This window comes from Capsella rubella, unplaced genomic scaffold, assembly GCF_000375325.1.
Source record: "Capsella rubella cultivar Monte Gargano unplaced genomic scaffold, Caprub1_0 scaffold_4, whole genome shotgun sequence".
Classification (NCBI taxonomy): domain Eukaryota; kingdom Viridiplantae; phylum Streptophyta; class Magnoliopsida; order Brassicales; family Brassicaceae; genus Capsella; species Capsella rubella.
In genome coordinates, this window is record NW_006238920.1 from 5,376,739 (window position 1) to 5,398,646 (window position 21,908).

The 21,908-nt window shown below is 29.0% G+C and overlaps 1 protein-coding gene, 1 long non-coding RNA gene and 1 pseudogene across 2 annotated transcripts; all 3 read left to right on the top strand.

Annotated features, from left to right (window-relative positions):
* The first annotated feature begins 3,272 nt into the window (after nt 1-3,272).
* On the top strand, nt 3,273-3,666 carry LOC111831072 (putative defensin-like protein 238). Its single transcript, XM_023784583.1, has 2 exons — nt 3,273-3,339; nt 3,497-3,666. The coding sequence occupies exons 1-2, from the start codon at nt 3,273-3,275 to the stop codon at nt 3,664-3,666; spliced, it is 237 nt and encodes a 78-aa protein (XP_023640351.1).
* A 7,011-nt stretch (nt 3,667-10,677) lies between these two features.
* LOC17888666 lies at nt 10,678-11,905 on the top strand (annotated as a pseudogene).
* A 1,314-nt stretch (nt 11,906-13,219) lies between these two features.
* LOC17889881 lies at nt 13,220-14,205 on the top strand. Its single transcript, XR_002834385.1, has 2 exons — nt 13,220-13,531; nt 13,718-14,205. It is a non-coding gene; the product is annotated as an uncharacterized LOC17889881 (long non-coding RNA).
* The last annotated feature ends 7,703 nt before the right edge of the window (nt 14,206-21,908 follow it).

Consider the following 21,908-nt stretch of genomic DNA (forward strand, 5'->3'; position numbering starts at 1 on the left):
AAGGTTTGGTAGTCATTTTGTTAGTAGAAAGTATGGTGGTAGCAAGAAGTGGGTTTTTTGGCAAATAGTTTGGATAAAAGTAGGTTTTTATGCTATTTACTCTTCTTTAAGCCCTAAAACCCAAATGGCCATTTAAAAAAAATTAAAACTGGGGATATTTAGAATGAGTGCTATTTTCAGCTTAATATCTTAAAAAAAAAAAACAAAAAAAAAATTAGTTTGGAAAAATACATCATCTATCTTAACATTTTTTAAGTACATTTTGTACTACAATCTATTTTGTGTTATATAACATTTAATTTTGTAATATTTTAAAAGTATATTTTGTAATTAAAATAAAAAACAAATCGCAAAACTGGAAACAAATATTTATTACATCAAAAAAATTTCCTAAAGAAATAGAAAAAGACCAATCATTCCAGATAGCACTATCTTCTCTCTCCTAAAAAACTTTTCCGAAAAGTCTCAGATCCGTTTCTTTGTGGCATTGTTCTTCATCCCCACAAGGTACTTGGTGTAACAGAGGCAGCTAAATCTCCTCCCTGTTAGCATGGGTGAGGTTTTTTGTCCTTCATTGGCATAGATCTAGTCTCGGTGTGGCGGTAAGAGAGCGATGCTACAGACTCCGGTTTGAGGGCGTCGGTAGGTGTAGCTGGCCGTCTCTCGTGGCTCGCCCGTTGTGTCGGAGATCAATCTACGGCAGGAGCCAAAGGAGGAGACGGTGGGTGGCTGAAGCGCCTTGGAGATTAACGGCGGATCTTTTGGATCTTGTCGGCCATCGCGGATTTTGTGCGTTTAGGCTTCTGATTGAGCCGTCGGCCCTATTCGCCATCGTGACTTGCTTTCTTTGGGTCGGTTCGAGGAGATTTGGTGAAACGAATTGGAGACTTGCCGGTTCAAGAGAGACGAGGTAATGTCCGAAGTTGGCTGCTTGCTTGGTCTGGGAGTTGTCAACAACGTGCTGGGTAGTCGGAAGTTGGTCATCTCGGGAGGCTTGTGGCGGGTTGATAGGTCGAGGGAGAAGAAACGGTGACGGGATTGGATGCTTCCTTCCCGCTTTCTAGTTCCCTTGGTGTTTTGCAAAGCTGTGGACCTCGCATTCACCGGTGCTAATGGTCCTGACTTTCTGCTCGCGGTGTCAATACGACACGAGTCGCTTTTCCGACGCCGGTGGTCTAGGTTTCCGAGTTTCTTCTGTTTTTGTACCCTTGTATTTTGTGGCCCGGCCCATTTGGGAATTTTTTTTTAATAAAATGGCCCGTTTTGAAAAAAAAAAATTCCTAAAATCTAAATCTCTATCTCCAATATATGTATATAATTTTATTTGTTTTAATTTATATTATTACATAAATTATATTTATAATAAAAATAAAAATTGTACCGCGGGTTGACCAGATATATCTATGAATCTACTTATAATACAAATTCATAAAATTATATAAAATTAAAATGAAATAAATACTAATAAAACTAGACTATATAAACCAACTACGAAAAATGATCAACCAAATAAATATATTAAATTATGGATCCGTAGTGTACCACGTGGTAAATCCTAGTTAGTCATCATGAGTTCAGCAATAGGTAAACCTATCTTATACACCTCTTTTAATTAATTAATCAAAATACAATAATATGTCATGTCATATACTTTTTTTTAATCAAAACTGAAATAAAAAAAAATAAACAAATCTTAACCACTATTTAGAAACTTAAAACGAAATATAATTTTTTAAATTACAAAATCAAAACCCTAACCACTATTTTATCAACCCAAAACGAAATACAACTTTTTTTATTCATAAAATCTAAACCATAACCACTCTTTTATAAATTTAAAAACGAACTAAAATTTCGTGTAATTCAAAATTTAAACCCTATCCACTATTTTATAAACCCAAACCTAAATATAATTTCTTTTATTTATAGGATCTAATCTTTAAGGGGGAATTTCAAAAATACCCCTTTTCCAATACCACTTTTTAAAAATACCCCTCTTTCTAATTTTATCAAAAAGTCACTATAAAATTTGAAATTTATCAAAAACATATGTGTAAATGTATATTTAAAGACACAGATTATCTTTATATGTGTGTAAATTTGTATATATATTTCATAAATACTGTATAAATACCTTTTAAAAACCTTTTAAAAATCATTTAAAAACCTTATAAAAACTGTGTAAACCTGTTAAAACCTTATAAAAACCTTATAAATGCCGTTTAGAACATTTTATAACCTTATAAATATTTTGATTTAGTCTTCCAGTAGTAATAATGATCTTGATGCACCTTATCAACCATATAAAAGTTTATAATATTTCATATTTGAAAAGGGGTATTTTTGAAAATGGATAGAAAAGAATGGTATTTTTAAAAAGGGGTACACCAAAAGGGGCATTTCTCAAAAATTCTCAATTTTTAACCACTCTTTTATAAACCAAAACCGAAATATAATTTCCTTAATAAAAATACTACACAATTTGTTACTTTAATCTGTTTTATTTTTAGATTTCAATTTTGATTTATATTTAAATAGAAATGTCATGATATATTATTGTATGTTGATTGGATAATTAAAAAAAGGTGAACAAGAGTTGTCCAATATGCACCATTATTTTTTATTTAAAAAAGTAAATCAAAATTAAAGTAAAAAAAAATAACATTTTCACTTAATTGTTCAAACCTTTTTTCACTGTTCGTGTAATTTTTCAAACCTTTTTTCATGATTGAGTTCTTGTTTAGTTGAGGGCAAGCAAAGTCTAAATCTGAGAGTTTATATATCTTGATTCCAACGACACTAACTATATCATGTTCGGATAAATGATGTATGCCATTACATTACAAGGGTATGACCATAGATGTAAGTATAAATTACAACATGGTTTTAAGGCTTATGTTCAAAAAGGTCTACATTACAGTCGACAAAGATTAGAATGAGCATATAATTTCTGAACAGTGGTGCAACGTAAAATCTAAAATTTAGACATTATTTGAAAATTATAAAGTATTAATTTTTTTTTTGAAGTATTAATTTTCTTATTTTCCGTAGAAAAGGAAAATTTTCTCTAAAAATAAACCACTGATCTTGTGGTTTGACTTGGCCTGGCCACCCTTTTCTGTTTCTTAGTTTTATTTGTTTTCTTTAATCTAGTTTAGTAAAATCTATTTTTAGTAGGTGTTAAGTATATTTATTATGAATAAGTACAAGAAAATTACTAAAAAAATACTGCAAATAAAGTAAATAAAAGACTTTTATTAATTTTCTGAATCATGAGATCTACTACTTTGTTTATAGTTTTATGTGTTTTCATGTTCATTGCTTTAAACAATGTTAAAGGTAATTTATTTATTTTTTCTTTCGATTTTAATTTGTTATTCGTATAAATCGAAATATCGGTGTTGAAAAATTACATTCTCAATTTTTTGTTGTCTAATCTATTTTTACCTACACTTTGTCTAACTTTGAAGTTTGTTGTATGGTTAATTGAAAATAGGACAAGCAAAACCAAAAGAGTGTCAGATTAAAAATACCTACCGTGGAAATTGTGGCACGAATGGAAGCCAGAAGTGTCTAAATATCTTAAACGATAAAAGTGTAAAGCGTTGCGATTGTAGTGAAACAAAAGCAGTACGTGAGGTTATATGCACATGTTCTCGTTGCTAAGGGGATTCGTAAAGGTGGGATCTATATAAGATATTCTCTTTGCAAAATCTTAGCTTAAGATCCCACCTTTAAGGATGGTCTAAGTTTTACTAAGGACTTCTCCAACGGGATCCATAAGGACCATAACTATATATGTATAGTGTTACTTCATCTTTATGGAATTTTATTCTCATAGAATCTATTTATTCTTAATTTTTTATAAAGAGTAGCACACCATGTTTGGTGTCACTGTTCATAAAAATCGAAATAGGATATTTTTTTATTATGTTTTTTTCATTCTGTAATATAATGAATTACTTTTTATCAACTAAAAGTAAATATAGCACTAATATTATTATATCTTTGCATATTCAATAATATGCAGTGTGATAAATATAAAATACTATATTGTTCTAATTATACCTTTTCTGCTAGAATAATTATACAGCATGTAGTGTCATCTACAACTACTCTTATTCTATGTTCTATTCTATATTAATGTTTGGAAGTTTACTTATGGGTTTTATTATTATGTCGGGTATTTGTTGCTTTAATTTACAAACACATAGTGGATACAACCATATAGGAGATTCTAGTCGGATCAAGTTATAAGAGCATCCACATAAGTGATACTATAAGAAATGGCTTTAATTATAATTAATAATTAAATTTATATGAGGCTATAAGCTTATGAGAGCGTTCACATAGGATTTTAAACGACCAATCGGGATTAGACATCTCAATATTTAACATTTTTTAAATTATGATAATTTCTTTATTAAGTTTTTAATGTAAAAAGGAAAATAATAAGATTATGGACATAAAAGATATATTACAAAATATGGAGATATTTCTAAATTTAATATTTCATTTTCATAATAAATAAATGGTATAAAAATAATCAAAATGCAAATTTTTTAAATTTTTGTTAAATTTAAAAACAAAAATACAGAGTTTTGTTTATTAAATTATTTAATAATTTTTTTTTTTTAACACATAAAGCTTTATTGAAAATCAAATGTTATCATTGTACAATGATAAATTATTTAATAATTTATGGGGGATTTGCACAACTAAATTTTTTATGATACCCTTTTCTACAAGTACCCTCTCTAGGTGTACATTTTCAAAATACCCTTTTCAATGTACAAAAAGACTAAATTACCCTCCTTTATTATAACCCTTGATGAAGAAATAAATATTCTTTCCAACAAAAAGAATATTCTTTCAAACAAAAAGAATATTCCTTCCAACAAAAAGAATATTCCTTCCGGAAAATTTCCCGCCAAAAAATTTCCGCCAAAAATTTTCCCGCCAAAATGTTTCCATAATTCCTTACAAAATCTTTTAAAAAACCTTGTAAATATTTTTAAATCCCTTAAAATCCTTTCAAAAACCTTGTAAATCTTTTAAAAGTCATCCAAAACCTTTCAAAACTTGAGTTAACCTTTTAAAATCATTGTTAATCATTTTATAACATTTATAAACACTTGTAAATCCCTTTAAACCCCTTATAACCGTGATAAATCATTTAATAAAAACTTTTATAAACTTCTAAAACCTTTTAAAAACGCTTGTAAATCCTTAAAAACCATTTTAAAGAACTTGTAATACATTTAAAAACTTTTGTAAACCCTTTAAAAACCTTTGTAAACTTCTAAAACCCTTTAAAACCCCTTGTACATCCTTTAAAACTATTTTTAAATCTTTGTATACCTTTAAATACACTTGTAAATCCTTTTAAAAACACTTGTAAATCCTTTTTAAAAACCTTTCAAAATCCTTGTAAATTTTTAAAATCCTTTAAAAATCCTTGAAATCCTTTTAAAACTTTTAAAAACCATTGTAAATCATTTAAAACCTTTGTAGGCTTCTAAAACCCTTTAAAAACCATTACAAATCTTTTAAAAACCATTTAAAAACTATTGTAAATCCCTTTAAAAACCCTTGTAAACCCTTTAAAAGACCCTTTAAAAAATCTGGTAAACCCTTTAAAAAATTAGGTGGGAAAATTTTATAAAAATATTTTTTATTGCGGGAAATTTTTTTTCGGAAAACATGTTGGCTGGAAAAAATTTCTCGGAAATTTTTTTGGCGGGAAAATTTTTCTCGGAATTTTTTTTTTTTGGCGGGAAATTTTTGGGGGGAAATTTTTTGGAAGGAACATTCCTTCCTTTGGGAAAGAATATTCTTTCAAATAGGGGTAAAATGGCAATTAAAATTTAAGAGAGGGCAAAAATGAAAATGGCAAAAAAGGTATTTTTAAAAGAGGGTATCATAAAAAGGTTATTGATATCAATTTCTCATAATTTATTGTGAGTATTGTGCTTGAGTAAATTTCTATTTCAAAAAATAAAATCGAGTTGGATAATTATACTGGTTAGCCCTAACAGTTCAACTATAAATATAGAGTCTCGATCTCTAAATTAGTACTTGGTTCCATTAGTTTCGTAGTTCTGACTTTTTTTTTTAATTCTTTTTTTCTTTGGTATAGTTCATATTTTGATAATATGATTTTCTTTGTATTTGCATTTCTGTTTTTGAATATTTTCTATTATTCGAGTTGCTTATCACCCATTTATGAGTTTGTAATTCTATTCGATGTTATAATTGTGTTTTAATGTTGTATTATTTTTGCCGTGTTTTGATTGTTTGTTGCAATTCTAACTTTGTAATGGTTTATGTAAGGAGTATTTTCTATATTGGGATATTCGATCGGGAAAGTTTTTTTAATGAAGAAATTGGAGATGATGCTAGAAAGATATATTTATTTGTTTGTTTGTTTGTTTATTATTTATTGCTATCTTGGTTAGTTAGTTTGTCTTTTGTTTATGAAATTTGGTATGAGTATTCTTAAAACATAAAACTAAGTTATGTTAGGATGGCATCTAACTTTGAGTTTAGGAGTTTAGATGGACGACGTTGTTTCGAGTAGTTAATTCATTAATCGTCAATCATAAAAAATAAATGATATAAAACTAATCAAATATATAATTGAATTTTATTAATTTTAATAACGAAAATATTTAATTTCTTTTATTAATTTTTGTGTTAATATATTTCAAAATTTATTGTGAATATTTTGTTTGTGTAAAATTTTCTATTTTTAAAAAGTAAAACTAAGTTGGATAATTATGCAGTTAGCCCTAACAATTCAACAATAAATATAGAGTCTCGACCTCTACATTAATATCTGATTAGTTTTGTATTCTGATTTTTTATTGTTGGTGTAGCTCATATTTTTGATAAAATGGTTTTCTTTGTATTTTGCGTTTTTTGAATTGTTTGTATTATTTGAATTGCTTATCATTTTTTTATGTTTTTTTATTCCATTCGAGATTATATTTGTGTTTTTAATAGTGTTGTATTATTTTTCTGTGTTTTAATTGTTTAGTATAATTCTAAATTTTTTTTTTTTTATGGTTTATGTAATAGGAGTATTGTCTATATTGGAATCTCTGATCGGGAAATTCTTAAAATATAGTAATTGGAGATGATGCTAGGCCGATGATGCTAAGGTAAAAACCACAATCCGATATCTTTTTTTTTTATTTTTTATTTGTTGATATCTTGGTTAGTCACTTTGTTTGTTGTTTTTATGAAATTTGGTATGAGTACTTTTGAAACATAAAACTAATGTATTGTAGAAAAGCGTATAGTTTCGAATTTAAAATTTTAGATGGACGTTGTTTTTTTGAGTAGTTAATTCATTAATCGCCAATCATAAATAGTTTTCACAAAATTATATCGAATTTACCCAGCTATGCGTGGGTTCAAAACCTAGTATATCTATACTATATAAAAGTTGAGGCTATAAGTTTCTGAGAGCGTCGACATAGGATTTTAAACGACCTATCCGGATTAGACAAATCATTAGTTAACTTTTTTAAATTACAATAATTTCTTTATTAAGTTTTTAATGTAAAAAGGAAAATAATAAGATTATGGACATAAAATATATGTTAGAAAATATGGAGATATTCTAAAAATAGTCAAAATGAAAAATTTTAATTTTTGTTAAATTTAAAAACAAAAATACTGAGTTTTGTTTATTGAATTACCAAATAGTTTATTGTGAATATTGTGTTTGAGTAAATTTCTATTTTTTAAAAGTAAAATCGAGTTGGATAATTATACTGGTTAGCCCTAACAGTTCAACTATAAATATAGAGTCTCGACCTCTAAATTAGTACTTGGTTCCATTAGTTTCGTGGTTATGACTTTTTTTTTAAATTCTTTTTTTTTTTTGGTGTAGTTCATATTTTGATAATATGATTTTCTTTGTATTTGCGTTTTTTCGAATAGTTTTTATTTTTATTATTCGCGTTGCTTATCACCCATTTATGAGTTTGTAATTCTAATCGAGGTTATAACTGTGTTTTAATGGTGTATTATTTTTGCCGTGTTTTGATTGGTTATTGCAATTCTGTAACACCTTGCCCCGTGGGAACACTCCGATCTCTGATCGGGAAATTCTTAAAATATAGTAATTGGAGATGATGTTAGACCGATGATGCTAAGGTAAAAACCACAATCCGATATCTTTATTTGTATTTTTATTATTATTTATTGATATCTTGGTTAGTTACTTTGTTTGTTGTTTTTATGAAATTTGGTATGAGTATTTTTGAAACATAAAACTAAGTTATGGTAGAAAGCATATAATTTAAAATTTAAAATTTTATATGGACGATGTTTTTTTGAGTAGTTAATTCATTAATCTTCAATCATAAATAGTTTTCACAAAATTATATCGAATATACCCACGCGTAGCGTGGGTTCAAAACCTAGTACTATATAAAAGTTGATGTTATAAGCTCCTAACAATGTCCATATAGGATTTTCAACGACTAATCGCGGTTAGCCAACTCATTAGTTAACATATTTTATATCTCATTAATTAACATTTTTAAATTTTATTATTTTCTATAAAAAATATTAATAAAAAGGGGAAAATATATAGTAAATAGAAATATAAATTTTTGGAAAAAACTATATGGAAAATTTGAAACTTATAATCTTTGTATATAATATTGAATATTAATGTTATGCTAAGTAAAGGTAAATTTACAAATATTAGTTGTAATAATGGAGAGTCGTGTCTTTTAAAAATATGGATTTTATTCTCTTGTGTATTACTGAAAATCTTAAAAGGTAAACCTTAAATAATGAATGTCTCTTATGGTCTGATAAATACTTTCTATTAGATAAACAATGCGGAGAAAGCGTTGTTAGGACAAGAAGCTAAACCGAGAGCACAAACAGATCAATAATTTGTTCGGAAAAACAATAATCAGGAATCTAATAGATTATTACAATTTACAACCAAGCCCGAAAGATGTTGAAAGAGTGCAAAACCGAGGAGGAGAAGAGAATACAAGAGACCGGTAAAGATGTTGCAACGAGGGTATCCACGATTGTAGATCTAGAAGAAACAGCAGAGAGTTTAGGTATTAAAGTAGAGATGAAAAGAGAGGAGATATAAAGCTTAATGGATAAATAACTGAAAAAGTGTTAAAGAGAAAAGAGAGTTGAAGAGAATATATATAAGCTAAGCATTTAGAGAAACAAGCATTGCTCAAGGAGAATACTGCAATGATAAATTAAACATATTGAGGTATGATCAAAGAGATTAGAGTGAGTGAAGCAATACTAAATTGATTCTAATCCATGTCTGAAAAACTTTAGGAGAAGCACAAAAAGTATGCGGAAACGGTGGTTAATGTTTTGACGAATATGATTTTGACCGCAAAGAAGTATGTGGTAAAAATGAAGAATGAGAAAGAAGATGTGGAGAAAAAGTTTGAAGGTCATGTTAAGATAAGAGAAAATAGACAATGAGAAGCTGAAGGAGACATTGTTGGGATTAGGAGAAGAGAAAATAGGATTGATAAGACAATTGTGTGTATGGATCGAACACCATAGAGACCATTGTGAGTATCTTGAAGATGTTTGTTTTGTCAAAAGTTGTTATCGCAAGAGAACAAAGACCAGCACAACGAGCAATTCAAGTTACTATTTTTTTTTTCATTATCCATATACGATTTTTGTTTATTTTTATCAAAAAAAAATTTGGGAAAAAGATAAATGATACTTAAATATAAATGAAATAATTTTCTCTTGAAAGAATTAAGAAAAAAATCGATATACGGGTTAATAGCCTAGTATATTAAAAAATAAAAAGACATATTGACACTTCTATGGTTTGTTCGATAGCAATATTTGTTTCCAAAAACATATAGTCAATTTTTTCGTAAATCAGTTATATCGGAAATTTTTCAAATGTCTATGAAATGTTCAATGTTTGCAATTGATAGATACCAAAATGAATCGAGAACTTACATATATTAAATATGTGAAAAAGAAACATTTCGTTTTTAGGATAAATGACAGCTTAAATTTGTAGACACAATGAACAATTGAACACATTACAGGCTAAATTCTATCAAACAAACATTACAACTATACCCAATCGCATATACAGTACTAAATTTACGAGATATATATCTAAAAAAGATTTGAATAGAAACCATTCATCTTAATTAATTTTAAAGAAACTAAAAGATAAAATAAAACGTTCAATTTTGAATTTCAATCTCTTTTAACATGTTGAGTCTTATCACATTAAGATAACTAGTGATGAAATATGTTGAAAATAGGTTTAATTCTGGTTTAATATTAGACAAAACAAAAAAAAACAATAATCTGAGTTTGTAGCATTGTCTTTATAATGACACTCAAATGCTCTAAAAGTAATCACACATTGAAAAAAATAAAAAAAATAACAATGTCTAAAATGTCATAAAAGCTGATAAGGAAAATCTCCATTGGTAACAAAAAAAAAAGTTTGGAACCTTCCTGGATTCGTTTAACCTGGTTTTATAAAAATGAAATTGCTATTACAAATATCTGGAAAAAAAAAAATCCAAACGGTATATAAAATCTCCAAACTCGAAAATAAGGAAATTTCCTTTCTCCAAAATCTTGTTAATTTACTTTTTTTGGTAATTATTAAAAAACAAAAAGGCAAATACTAGACTCAAAGACTCTATATATAAAGCTTGAATCCCACGTCTCCATTACATTATTTTCCTTAATCTTCTTTGCTCTTGTTTTCTTATCTTCTCTTCTCCTCTCCTTCACCACTGAGTGTTTCTCTCTCGCTCGTTCAATCAAACCAAAAACAAAACACGATGTCTGAGATCAAAGCTAACCCTTGTCGTGAAGTATGGGCTTGGAATCGTATAGAAGAGATGATTTTGATCGAAGATTGTCTAAGAAACCACCGATTGATTGCTTTTGATACTGAGTTTCCAGGTTGCTTGAGGGACACTACCAAAAACGCTCATGACGAGCAACGCTACATCGACATGAGTTACAGCGTAGACAGAACAAAGCTGATCTAGTTAGGTCTTACTCTGTTCGACAACAACGGAAGAGTCGGTGGAACTTGGGAGATCAACTTCTCAGATTTCGACGAGACTCAAGACAATAGAAACGAGAAATCCATCGAGTTCTTGAAACGCAACGGTCTAGATCTTAAGAAGATTAGAGAACACGGTATCGGAATCGAGGGTTTTTTCTCTGACCTGTTTTGGATTCTGAAGAAGACGAGGAACATTACTTGGGTGACTTTTCATGGATCTTACGACATCACTTATCTACTCAAGTGTTTCACCGGAGAATCGTTACCGAAATCTCCATCTAGGTTTGCTAAAGCGGTGGTGAGAATTCTCGGCTCTGTTTACGATTTGAAAGCTATGGCTGGTCGGTACGAAGGATTAAGTAACCGTCTTGGTTTAGAGAGTTTAGCACATGAGTTGGGACTTAACCGGGTTGGTACAGCTCACCACGCGGGTTCAGATAGTGAATTGACAGCAAGGGTTTTCTGTAAAATGGCTAACATCTGCGACAATGTAGAAGAAACTGAAGGATTTGTTTATGGGTTTGGCTACAGAATCACCTCGGATCGTCTTAAGTGCAGGGAACCGCAGATGGATCTTGCGTTGATGGCAGGACTCTACGGACCGCCGCCGCCTCCATCACCGTTTCCGATGGTAATGCCAATGTTTGGTTCGGGTTTTCCAACTTTTATTGGTGGTGGTTTTCATAGATTATCGATGTATTAGATTAATCTGTTTAATTTCAATGTATTATTTTTTGGGGTTGATATTAGTAAAAATATTTTAGTATTATTAAAAAAGAAGTACAAATTAAAACATTGCAAAATTATGATTCTAATTTCATAATTGCCCCTTAATTATTGCTTTTTAGAAAATGAATTTAGAAATCAATAAGGATAATTTGGTATTGATGACAAATATATTTGGATCATCCAATTAAAAGATCCAAGATCAAGGAGTATTTAATATGGATCATACCAAAAAAATAACAAAATCTTAATAATAAATCAATAAAGTTAATCATGAAATATCCTAACTAATTTTTTTTATTACCGAAATATGAAAGAGATTTAAGAAATTTTTTTGTTACAAAGTATGTATTTGTAATTAATTAATAAAATAAATAATGATAATACTTTAACTACACCAATGAATATCATTCTTATATTATACATATAAAAACCTTACTATCTCACTTATTGTTTAAGTATTTCAGCTTTGATCACATTAACCATATTACTGATTATAAATTAAAAATTTGTTAATAATTAATCTTCAATCATAATAGTCATCTCATTGATTAATATTTTTGATTTATTTCTTAGTTTAAAGAAGTACTTTTATGTTAAAAAGAAAGGAGCAAAGGAAATTTGTGTTGTCAAAATAATATCATTATTAATAAAATGGTTGATATTTCATCTTCAATCATTTGTTAGAATTTGAATACATAACATAATACATATTAGTATCACTGAATTTGTTAGTTTTGTGCACTTGTATAAAGTAAAAAATTTCAACCAAGAGATTATATATATATATAAGTCCATTTGATATTTTTTTTTTCAAGAAGAAAATTTTAAGTATTTTATGAAGAGTTTTAGATAGAACTCTACTGTCAATTAGTATTTCACGTTTAAAGAAAGTAAATATATTAAGGATTGTAAGTGAATTAATAGGTAAAATAAAATATATAAAAATGACGAGAATAGATACGCATTATCAAAATATATATTTAGAAAAAAACAAAACAAAAATCCGTAATGGTTATAGTTTATCTTCCTATGTTTTAATTTTAATATTGTTTTGGCCAAATTATAGTTCATAATTCAATATAAATATCAAAATGGAGAATCTTGAATAGTAGATATGTGGTTGTGGGGATAGAAGATGATGACAAAGGCAATGAGTGCTTGCAAACCATAGATAATGATATATTTCAAAATTTTTGTGAAATAATAAATTCATATATATATCTATATATATAAAGTAGGCTTTTCTTTTTTCTCCTTAAGCCATCTCATCATCCTAATCATTTTATTATGGGACAATTTAAAAAATGCCCCTTTTGGGAAATACATTTTTAAAAATGCCCTAGTGGGGAGAACATTTTTAAATTTACTATTCTTTTTGTACAAAAAGACAATTATACCCTTAATGATTTAACCTAATTGCAAAAACCTTTTTCTCCTTCTCCATCATTTCTTCTTCTACATCGTTTCTCTCTCTCTCCATCTCTTCTTTCTCTGCATCTCCTCTCTATCTGGAGAGCTTCTCTCTCTCTCTCTCTGCATCTCTTCTCTCTCTGGATCTCTTCTCTCTCAATACTCGATCTACTTTTTCGATTTGCTTCTCTCTGGATCTCATCTCTCTGGATCTGCGCTCTCTCTCCATCATCTCTCTGGATCTGCTCTTTCTAACGTCGTCGTCGTTGGTAGAGCACTTGTCGTCGTCGTTAGTTATGGATTGTTGAATCCATTATTCAGGTTTGTATTAATTTTGTAGAATCCATATAAATTTTGGGTAAAATTGAATAGAATAGGTACATATTCATTAGGGTATAATCTGAAATTTAGTTTTCGTTTCATAATCTTAGTGTACCAAAAAAAATTACAAACCTTTTAAAAGCATTTTAAAAGGTTTTAAATTGATCTTTAATGTGTTTGATACAGTTTGGAATCTTCATAATATCACGGTTTTCCTAATGGATTGTGGTGTTGTTGGTTGGACTAAAGGCGACTATAAAGCTTATGAGGAATATAGCTTTGTGTCCTACTGTTAAAGAAGTTGTTATATGTGAAGGATCAATCCCTTGTTTGGTTCCAATGTTGAGGTGGGGGATTTCAGGTGTGAGAATTGCAGCTGGAAAAATGTTGGTGGTGTTTGCTTGCATTTGTAAAAGGTTGTGGTGTGGAGCTATAGTGGTGCTTGTTCTCATCCATGTTCTTCCTTGTTTCTTTGCTATATGTAGATTCATATGTATGATCATGATCATGGTAAATAATATTATGATCATGATGCTACACGTAAAATACAAAGCAATAAGGTCTTACAAATTTTGAAAACCTATGGAAATAATGTTAAAGTATTTAAAAGGTCTTACAAGACTATTATAAGGTGTTTAAAATGTGTATAAAGATTTTAAAAAGCATTTGAAAGATTTTACAAGCCTTTTATAATTTTTTACAAGCTTTTTATAAGGTTTTTAAAAGGTTTTTAGAAGACTTTAAAAAAAAAAGTTTTTAAAAGATTTTACAAGCCTTTTTAAGGTTTTTAAAAGGTTTTAAAAGACTTTTAAAAAGTTTTACAATGCTTTTATAAGGTTTTGTGAAGTATTTAAAAGATTGTAAAAACCTTTTATAACCCTTGTATTTAATTTTTTTTTATAAAAGGTTTTTACATAATCTGTACATTTTGGATCTGCACTCCCTTTCTACACCTGCTAAGTCTCCTGTCATGATCAATTTTTGTGGTTCTATGTCTGAAGATGGAAGTATCTGGAATCAACGCTTAGGACATCCCTCAGCTGCCACTTTACAATTGTTGTGTGGTACTCTTTCTTTTACTAAGTCCTTTTTGTCGAGTCTAGAACACTGTTCCATAAGTCCCCTAGCTAAGCAAAAACGGTTGTCATTTCCTTTTAATAACAATGTTTCTCCACATCCATTTGATTTGGTTCACTTGGATATATGGGGACCATTTTCTGTAGAGTCAATAGAAGGGTATAAGTATTTCTTTACCATAGTAGATGATTGTATAAGAGTCACTTGGGTTTATATGTTAAAGAATAAAAATGATGTTTTACAGATTTTTCCAACTTTCTTGAAATTAGTTTCTACTCAATATAATGCTACAGTTAAATCAATAAGAAGTGACAATGCACCTGAACTATCTTTTACAAATCTAATAAAAGAACATGGTATAATTCATTACTTGTATTATTGAATGTAGCTCGTGCATTGCTTGTTCAATCAAGTATACCAATTGCTTACTGAAATGACTGTGTTTTGACTGCTACTTTTTTGATAAATAGAGTACCTACACCATTGCTTCAAAACATTTCACCATATGAGAAATTAATACAAAAGAAACCTGATTACTCTGTTTTGAAAACTTTTGGTTGTCTTTGTTATACTAGTACACTGCAAAAGGATAGAACTAAGTTCACTCCCATAGCACAATCTTGTGTTTTCTTGGGATATCCAGCAGGATATAAGGGCTATAAAGTTTTGAATATAGAGACAAATGCTATTTCAATTACTAGGAATGTTGTTTTCCATGAGCATGTCTTTCCCTTTCTAAATCCAGATATACATATTCCTGATTTTTTCTCACATAGTATACTTCCTTGTCCAGTTCCTTATATTTCTGAAATTTCTGAAATTTTTTTACAACCAGTTGTTAATATTGATACCAATATGTTAGATAGGGAGGCTAGGGACACGAATACAACTACTATTGTGACTTCACATACTACAGTAGCTTCACTACCTAGGGAAAGATCAAAACGGGCTGCTAAGGCACCCAACTACTTATCTGAGTACCATTGTGCATTAGCACAAATTTCTCCATCTTTACCTTCTAATCATACTACTCCTTATCCTTTATCTTCTGTTATATCTTATAATACTCTAAAACCCACCTATTGTTCCTACATTCTTTCTTATTCTATGGAAACTGAACCCAAAACATTTAACCAAGCTATGACATCCGAGAAATGGAAGGGTGCTCTTAAGGAAGAACTGTATGCTATGGAGTTGAACAAGACATGGAGCATCACTTCCTTACCACCAGGGAAAAATGTTGTGGGCTGCAAGTGGGTCTTCACCATCAAATATCACTCAGATGGTACCATAGAAAGATACAAAGCCAGATTGGTGGCTAAAGGGTTCACACAACAAGAAGGTGTAGATTTTAATGAAACCTTTTCCCCTGTGGCTAAACTGACAAGTGTGAAAATGATGTTAGGTCTGGCTGCTAAGGAAGGTTGGGATCTTAGTCAGATGGATGTATCTAATGCCTTCTTGCATAGTAAATTAGAAGAGGAGATCTACATGAGTCTTCCCCAAGGTTATACTCCAGGTTCATCTGAAAGACTTCCTCCTAATGCAGTTTGTCGATTGCACAAGTCCATATATGGTTTAAAACAAGCATCAGGGCAGTGGAACAAGCTTTTTACATCTATTCTCCTAGAGGCTCAGTTTGTGCAGTCACAATCAGATACAACACTGTTCACTAAGAAGACAGAAACTAGTTATATAGCTTTGTTGGTTTATGTGGATGACATAGCTATAGCTAGTAATAGTGCAACAGACCTAGCTGCTCTTAAAGCTGTTTTAGCTAGAGCTTTCAAGATTAAGGATCTAGGACCTCTTAGATTCTTTCTTGGACTGGAAATTGCAATAACCTCAAAGGGAATATCAGTAAGTCAGAGAAAATACATTTTGGATCTCCTAGAAGACACTGGCTTATTGGCTTGTAAGCCTAGTGATGTTCCTATGGATCCGTATGTTACATTGACTGCTGAATCAGGCATGAAGTTGGATTCTGCCAGGCAATATCGAGAGATCATAGGCCGATTGTTATATTTGACAATAACAAGGCCAGATATCACCTTTGCGGTACATAAACACAGCCAATATATTCAGTGACCAACCGATGAACATCTCCAAGCAGCATATCGAGTACTAAAGTATCTCAAAGGGAGCCCAGGTCAAGGTATATTTTACTCTATACATACCGATATTTGCATAAATGCATTTGCTGATTCAGACTGGGGAACTTGCAAAGATACAAGAAGATTTGTTTCTGGTTTTTGTGTGTATATTGGGAGTTCACTAATCAGTTGGAAATCTAAGAAACAGCAAGTAGCTAGTCACAGTAGTACAAAGGCTGAATACAGAAGTTTAGCTGATTGCACAAGAGAGATCTTATGGATTCAACAGCTTCTAAGGGATTTCAATGTTCAAGTTACTACTACTGCCAAAGTATTTTGTGATAACAAGTCGGCTATCTACATTGCCACAAACCCGGTGTTTCACGAAAGGACAAAACATATTGAGATCGACTGTCAAATTACACGGGATCAGATCAAGATAGGCAATCTCAAGGCGCTTCTTGTTGACAGTGAAAATCAACTAGCATATATCTTGACCAAAGCTTTACACCCAAAGCCTTTTCATACTTTACTGGTTCGAATGTCTTTGTCAAACCTTTATAATCCTTCTCTCAGTTCGGATTCAAAGGTTTGCGGGGGTGTATCATGAGTATTTTACTCTCTAGTTTTACTTAGTATATACAATCATGTATTATATCTGAAATACAGGTTGTATATATACACTGTTGTAACTATATTTTACACTTAATGAGAATAGTTCAGCTTTATCTCTCTCTCTCTATCTTAGCTCTCACTCTCTCTCTCTACTCTTTCTTCTTCCTCGAGCTGTTCTGGGTAGTTAGAAGTGAGATCTTGATAGAGACTAAGATCTGCGTCATAAGAGCTAACGTCCTTAACTGCCATCAAACGTCTCGCTGCAGATTCCACCTTCTTAATTCTATCTTCTTGTGCAATACCTGGAAAAAAAAGTAATTTTTAGTTAAGTACTAATTTTCATAAATTAGTTAGTACTCACATTGAAAAAACTAAAAGAAATTCTCACATAAGTTGAGAAGAAGTACAATCAACGAAAGTACTACCATATATCTTATGATTCTCATTTTCTTCAAGTAATTGATTCAATGGTTTTTATTTTTTTTCTTCGTGATATGATGTTATCTTAATACTTTTATGCATCATTATCTATATTAACATTTTTGAAATACCTTTTGTGTTCTATCCTTTTATTTTGTTATATTTTCATAATTAAGCCCTTGCCATTTGATTAAATAGAAAAAGTTTAAGATAAATTTTGCAATTATGCAATTAAATCATAATAAAATTACAAAATTAGAATTCAATATTTACTACATTTAACAAAGTTTCCTAAAATATCTCCCTAATAGATCAAATATTTCTCCAATATCTTTATATGACCTTATTTGTTTTTAAATTTATATTATTACATAAACATATGTATAGTAAAAATATAATATGTTTTTTTGCATATGTTGCAGTTTGAATTTTTAGAAATCTATATTAACATTTTTGAAGTACCTTTTGTGTTCTACCCTTTTATTTTGTTATATTTTCATAATTAAACCCTTGCCATTTGATTAAATAGAAAAAGTTTAAGATAAATTTTGCAATTATGCAATTAAATCATAATAAAATTGCAAAATTAGAATTCAATATTTACTACATTTAACAAAGTTTCCTAAAATCTCTCCCTAATAGATCAAATATTTCTCCAATATCTTTATATGACCTTATTTGTTTTTAAATTTATATTATTACATAAACATATGTATAGTAAAAATATAATTTTTTTTTGCATATGTTGCAGTTTGAATTTTTAGAAACGGATGTATTACTCAAACGATACAGAAATGGATGTATTAAAGTAATATTGATAATTGTGTAGCACGGGTCATGTGATGAAACAGGTTATAATTTACATAATTATGATTATAGATATTTTTACAGGTTGTCTACTATAGTATAACTCACAAAATATTTTCATATAAAATTATACTATGTAAACAAATATTATGTCAATATCATTTCATTACTTTAAATATTATACTTATTTAATTATTTTGATCAAATGACGATTATATAAAAAATAAACTACCACATAATATTCTACGGGTTAAATCATAGAATTAACAATCAAAATATAGTAGTACACTCTTATATACTCACAAAATTAATAAAAAGAATACATTTTAAAATGTAGTTCCGCGATGTACCGCGGGTTAAAATCTAGTGTACATATATATACTCCCCACTTGTTCTTTTTTTATATATAGAAAATATATTATTATTTTTTACTACTATGTACTTCTAATTAAAGGATAAATTTAAAGATATATTACCTAATCGAGTCATTAGCGGATTCTTTGAATGCAAAAATATAGACCAAATTAAGTTTAAAAATATTCCATCATAATAAGAATACATTGAACATGAATAATCGTTGATGTGTTTCTATAACTATCTTGTATTGAACAATGCAGCCACACTTACATCTTTATTCAATGTTGTTTTTATATTGATATTCATCGTAAATGAAGAGATAATGACACTATAGATATCACATTTGGATTTATCTAGAAACATAATATAAGAAAGAAAAAAATGAAAACGTTATTAGTTGTTAAAAAAAAATTCGAAAACAAAAAACTAACAATCAAAAGTAAATAGGGGAAAATGTCAAAAGAATCCCCAACTTTCAAATTGTGGACGAAAAAATCATGAACTTTCGAAATGTCATTAAATCCTAAAGTTGTGTTTGACTTTCGAATAAAATGGACAAGTTTCATTGACTTGGCCAATTTGGACATGACGTTAAATTTCCGTTAACAGTTTAAATTTCTGTTAGAATTTCCGTTTCCCATCTGTCAAACTCCAAAACAACGTCATTTCATTAATATAAAAATTAAACAAAAATTGAATCCACAAAGAATCGAACTCATGAGCTATAGGACTTTCATCATACAATGAACCATTGGGCCACGATAAATCATTCCGAGTACAAACAAAACATACATATATACATATATACACATAGACATATATCACATATATATGCAATTAATTAAAATAAAAAGTATTTAATAATTAAATAGAAATCCAATAATTACGATAAAATACAATAATATTTATTAAATATAAAACTTAAAAATATTATATACAATAATCATTATTTAAAAGATCAAAACTAAAACAAATATGAAATACAAAAATCAAATTATTAAATAAAGCAAATATTTACGACTAATAAACCAAAAAATAAGAGAGATTACATTTATTAGAAAATATATATATATATATATATATTCATTATTATGAATGCTTATTTTTATTTTAGTCATAATTTTTGTATTTAATCATAATCTTATATTTAATCATAATTATATATTTAGTATTTGTTTAGTTTTAATTTTAAAAATATTTGTTTCTTTTATGCATATAATAATGATTTTTAAATTTAAAGAATCAAATCAACAATTGAGTTTTTTAGTTTATTATTTTTAAATGAATGCGTTGTCCATATATAAAATTTGTTTGCCATATTAACGAAATGTTATTGTGGCTCAGTGGTTGAGTGTGTGTGAGAAAATGCGCTAAAATCACGAGTTCAACCCTTCATGGGAGCATTTATTTTAATGAAACGAAGTAGTTTTGAAAAATAACAAAACGACGTCGTTTTGGGTTAAACAGAAAGTTAACTCTGTTAACGGAAATTTAACGTCATGCCCAAAATGGCCAAGTCAATGAAACTTGTGCATTTTATCCAAAAGTCAAACAAAACTTAACGATTTAAATGATATTTCGAAAGTTCATGATTTTTTCGTAGTTGACGATTTTTGTGACATTTTCCCAAAGTAAATATACAAAACAAACGACACATAATGTTTCATGTTATCTTTATAGTATATTTATGAGTATAAATACAATTGTAACTATCAAAGAAGAAAACAAAAAGTTTACCCCTGGATTTTTCTTATCATTCAAAAAAGTATTGCAATATCATTATACTCCTGGATCTACTGATGCTTGTAGGATCGAGACTCGTTAGTGCACTTATGGTTGGACTTATTTTCTCTCTTCTCCATAAGATATTTCGATACAATGATGGATTTCAATATTTTCTTGTACAAAATGCACTTTATTGTAAAATGGAATGTCTTTACTTGGATGCGTCTATGGAGAGCTAGAGGGGATCGTGGATAATAATATGATTACATGGATTGAGACTTTTGAAAGTTTTGATAGGCGACACGTTTGTTATATCACTCTGGGTTGTGAGTCCCTTCTTCGTAATCATCGACAGCTCTAGAACAAATTTTTATTAGATGCAAAAATTGATAAAGGCATATTTAATTATATTATATGAAAGTTTGTTTTAAAGTAAATGAAGATAAAAGTTATATCCATTTTGCTAGTGTTATTTATTTAAATTTTGGAATAAAATAGATAAAAAGACAAGAATATTGCAACAAAGGTTAAATAAAGAGCATCATGCAAAGCTTATGCAAACATTATGCAAAGTTTATGCAAATATTATACAAGATAGTTATTTTACATTAAAAATATAATGCAATTGGAAAGAAAGTAAAAGTCATGAAATGCTATTTAAATATAAAACAATGGTATGTAATTATAAGTTTGTAATCCCAATATGAAAAAATATGAAACGGATACAAAAAATGAAAGTGAATAAAAGCATGATAAATTACCCTTAAAATATATTATTTTATATGGTGCTTGCACTTTTTATCAAGGGTAAAATAGAGCATTGAAATAGGGCGGACAAAATTCTCAAATTTGTGATCGAAAAGAATATTTGTGTTTGTTTTGTCCAAAAACATAAAGAATATTTGTGTTTGTCTAAGTTTGAAACGGGCGTTTAAATGTTTAATGAAGTTCGTTTGGTGACCAAAAACAAATGTTCTTTTTTTTTCAAATTCAAGTTTAACATCGAGTTTTGCTCGCTCCTCACAATTCTTCCCTGAAAATCCCAAAAAAAAAAGTTATTAATCAACACTCTTTTAGTGGTGACCAAAAAAATCAACACTAGTTTAGTTTTTTTAGAAAATTGGTTTGGGCCAATGAATCAGTATTTTTTTTTTAAAGATTTAATATAAACTACATTTGTCCTTCTCCTTCAATATATTTGTTGCTGATCTAAGCAATATATGTTCTCAATCCGGCATTCGTCACTAATAAAGTAATAAACAAGAGTGTCTTAAAAAAAAAGA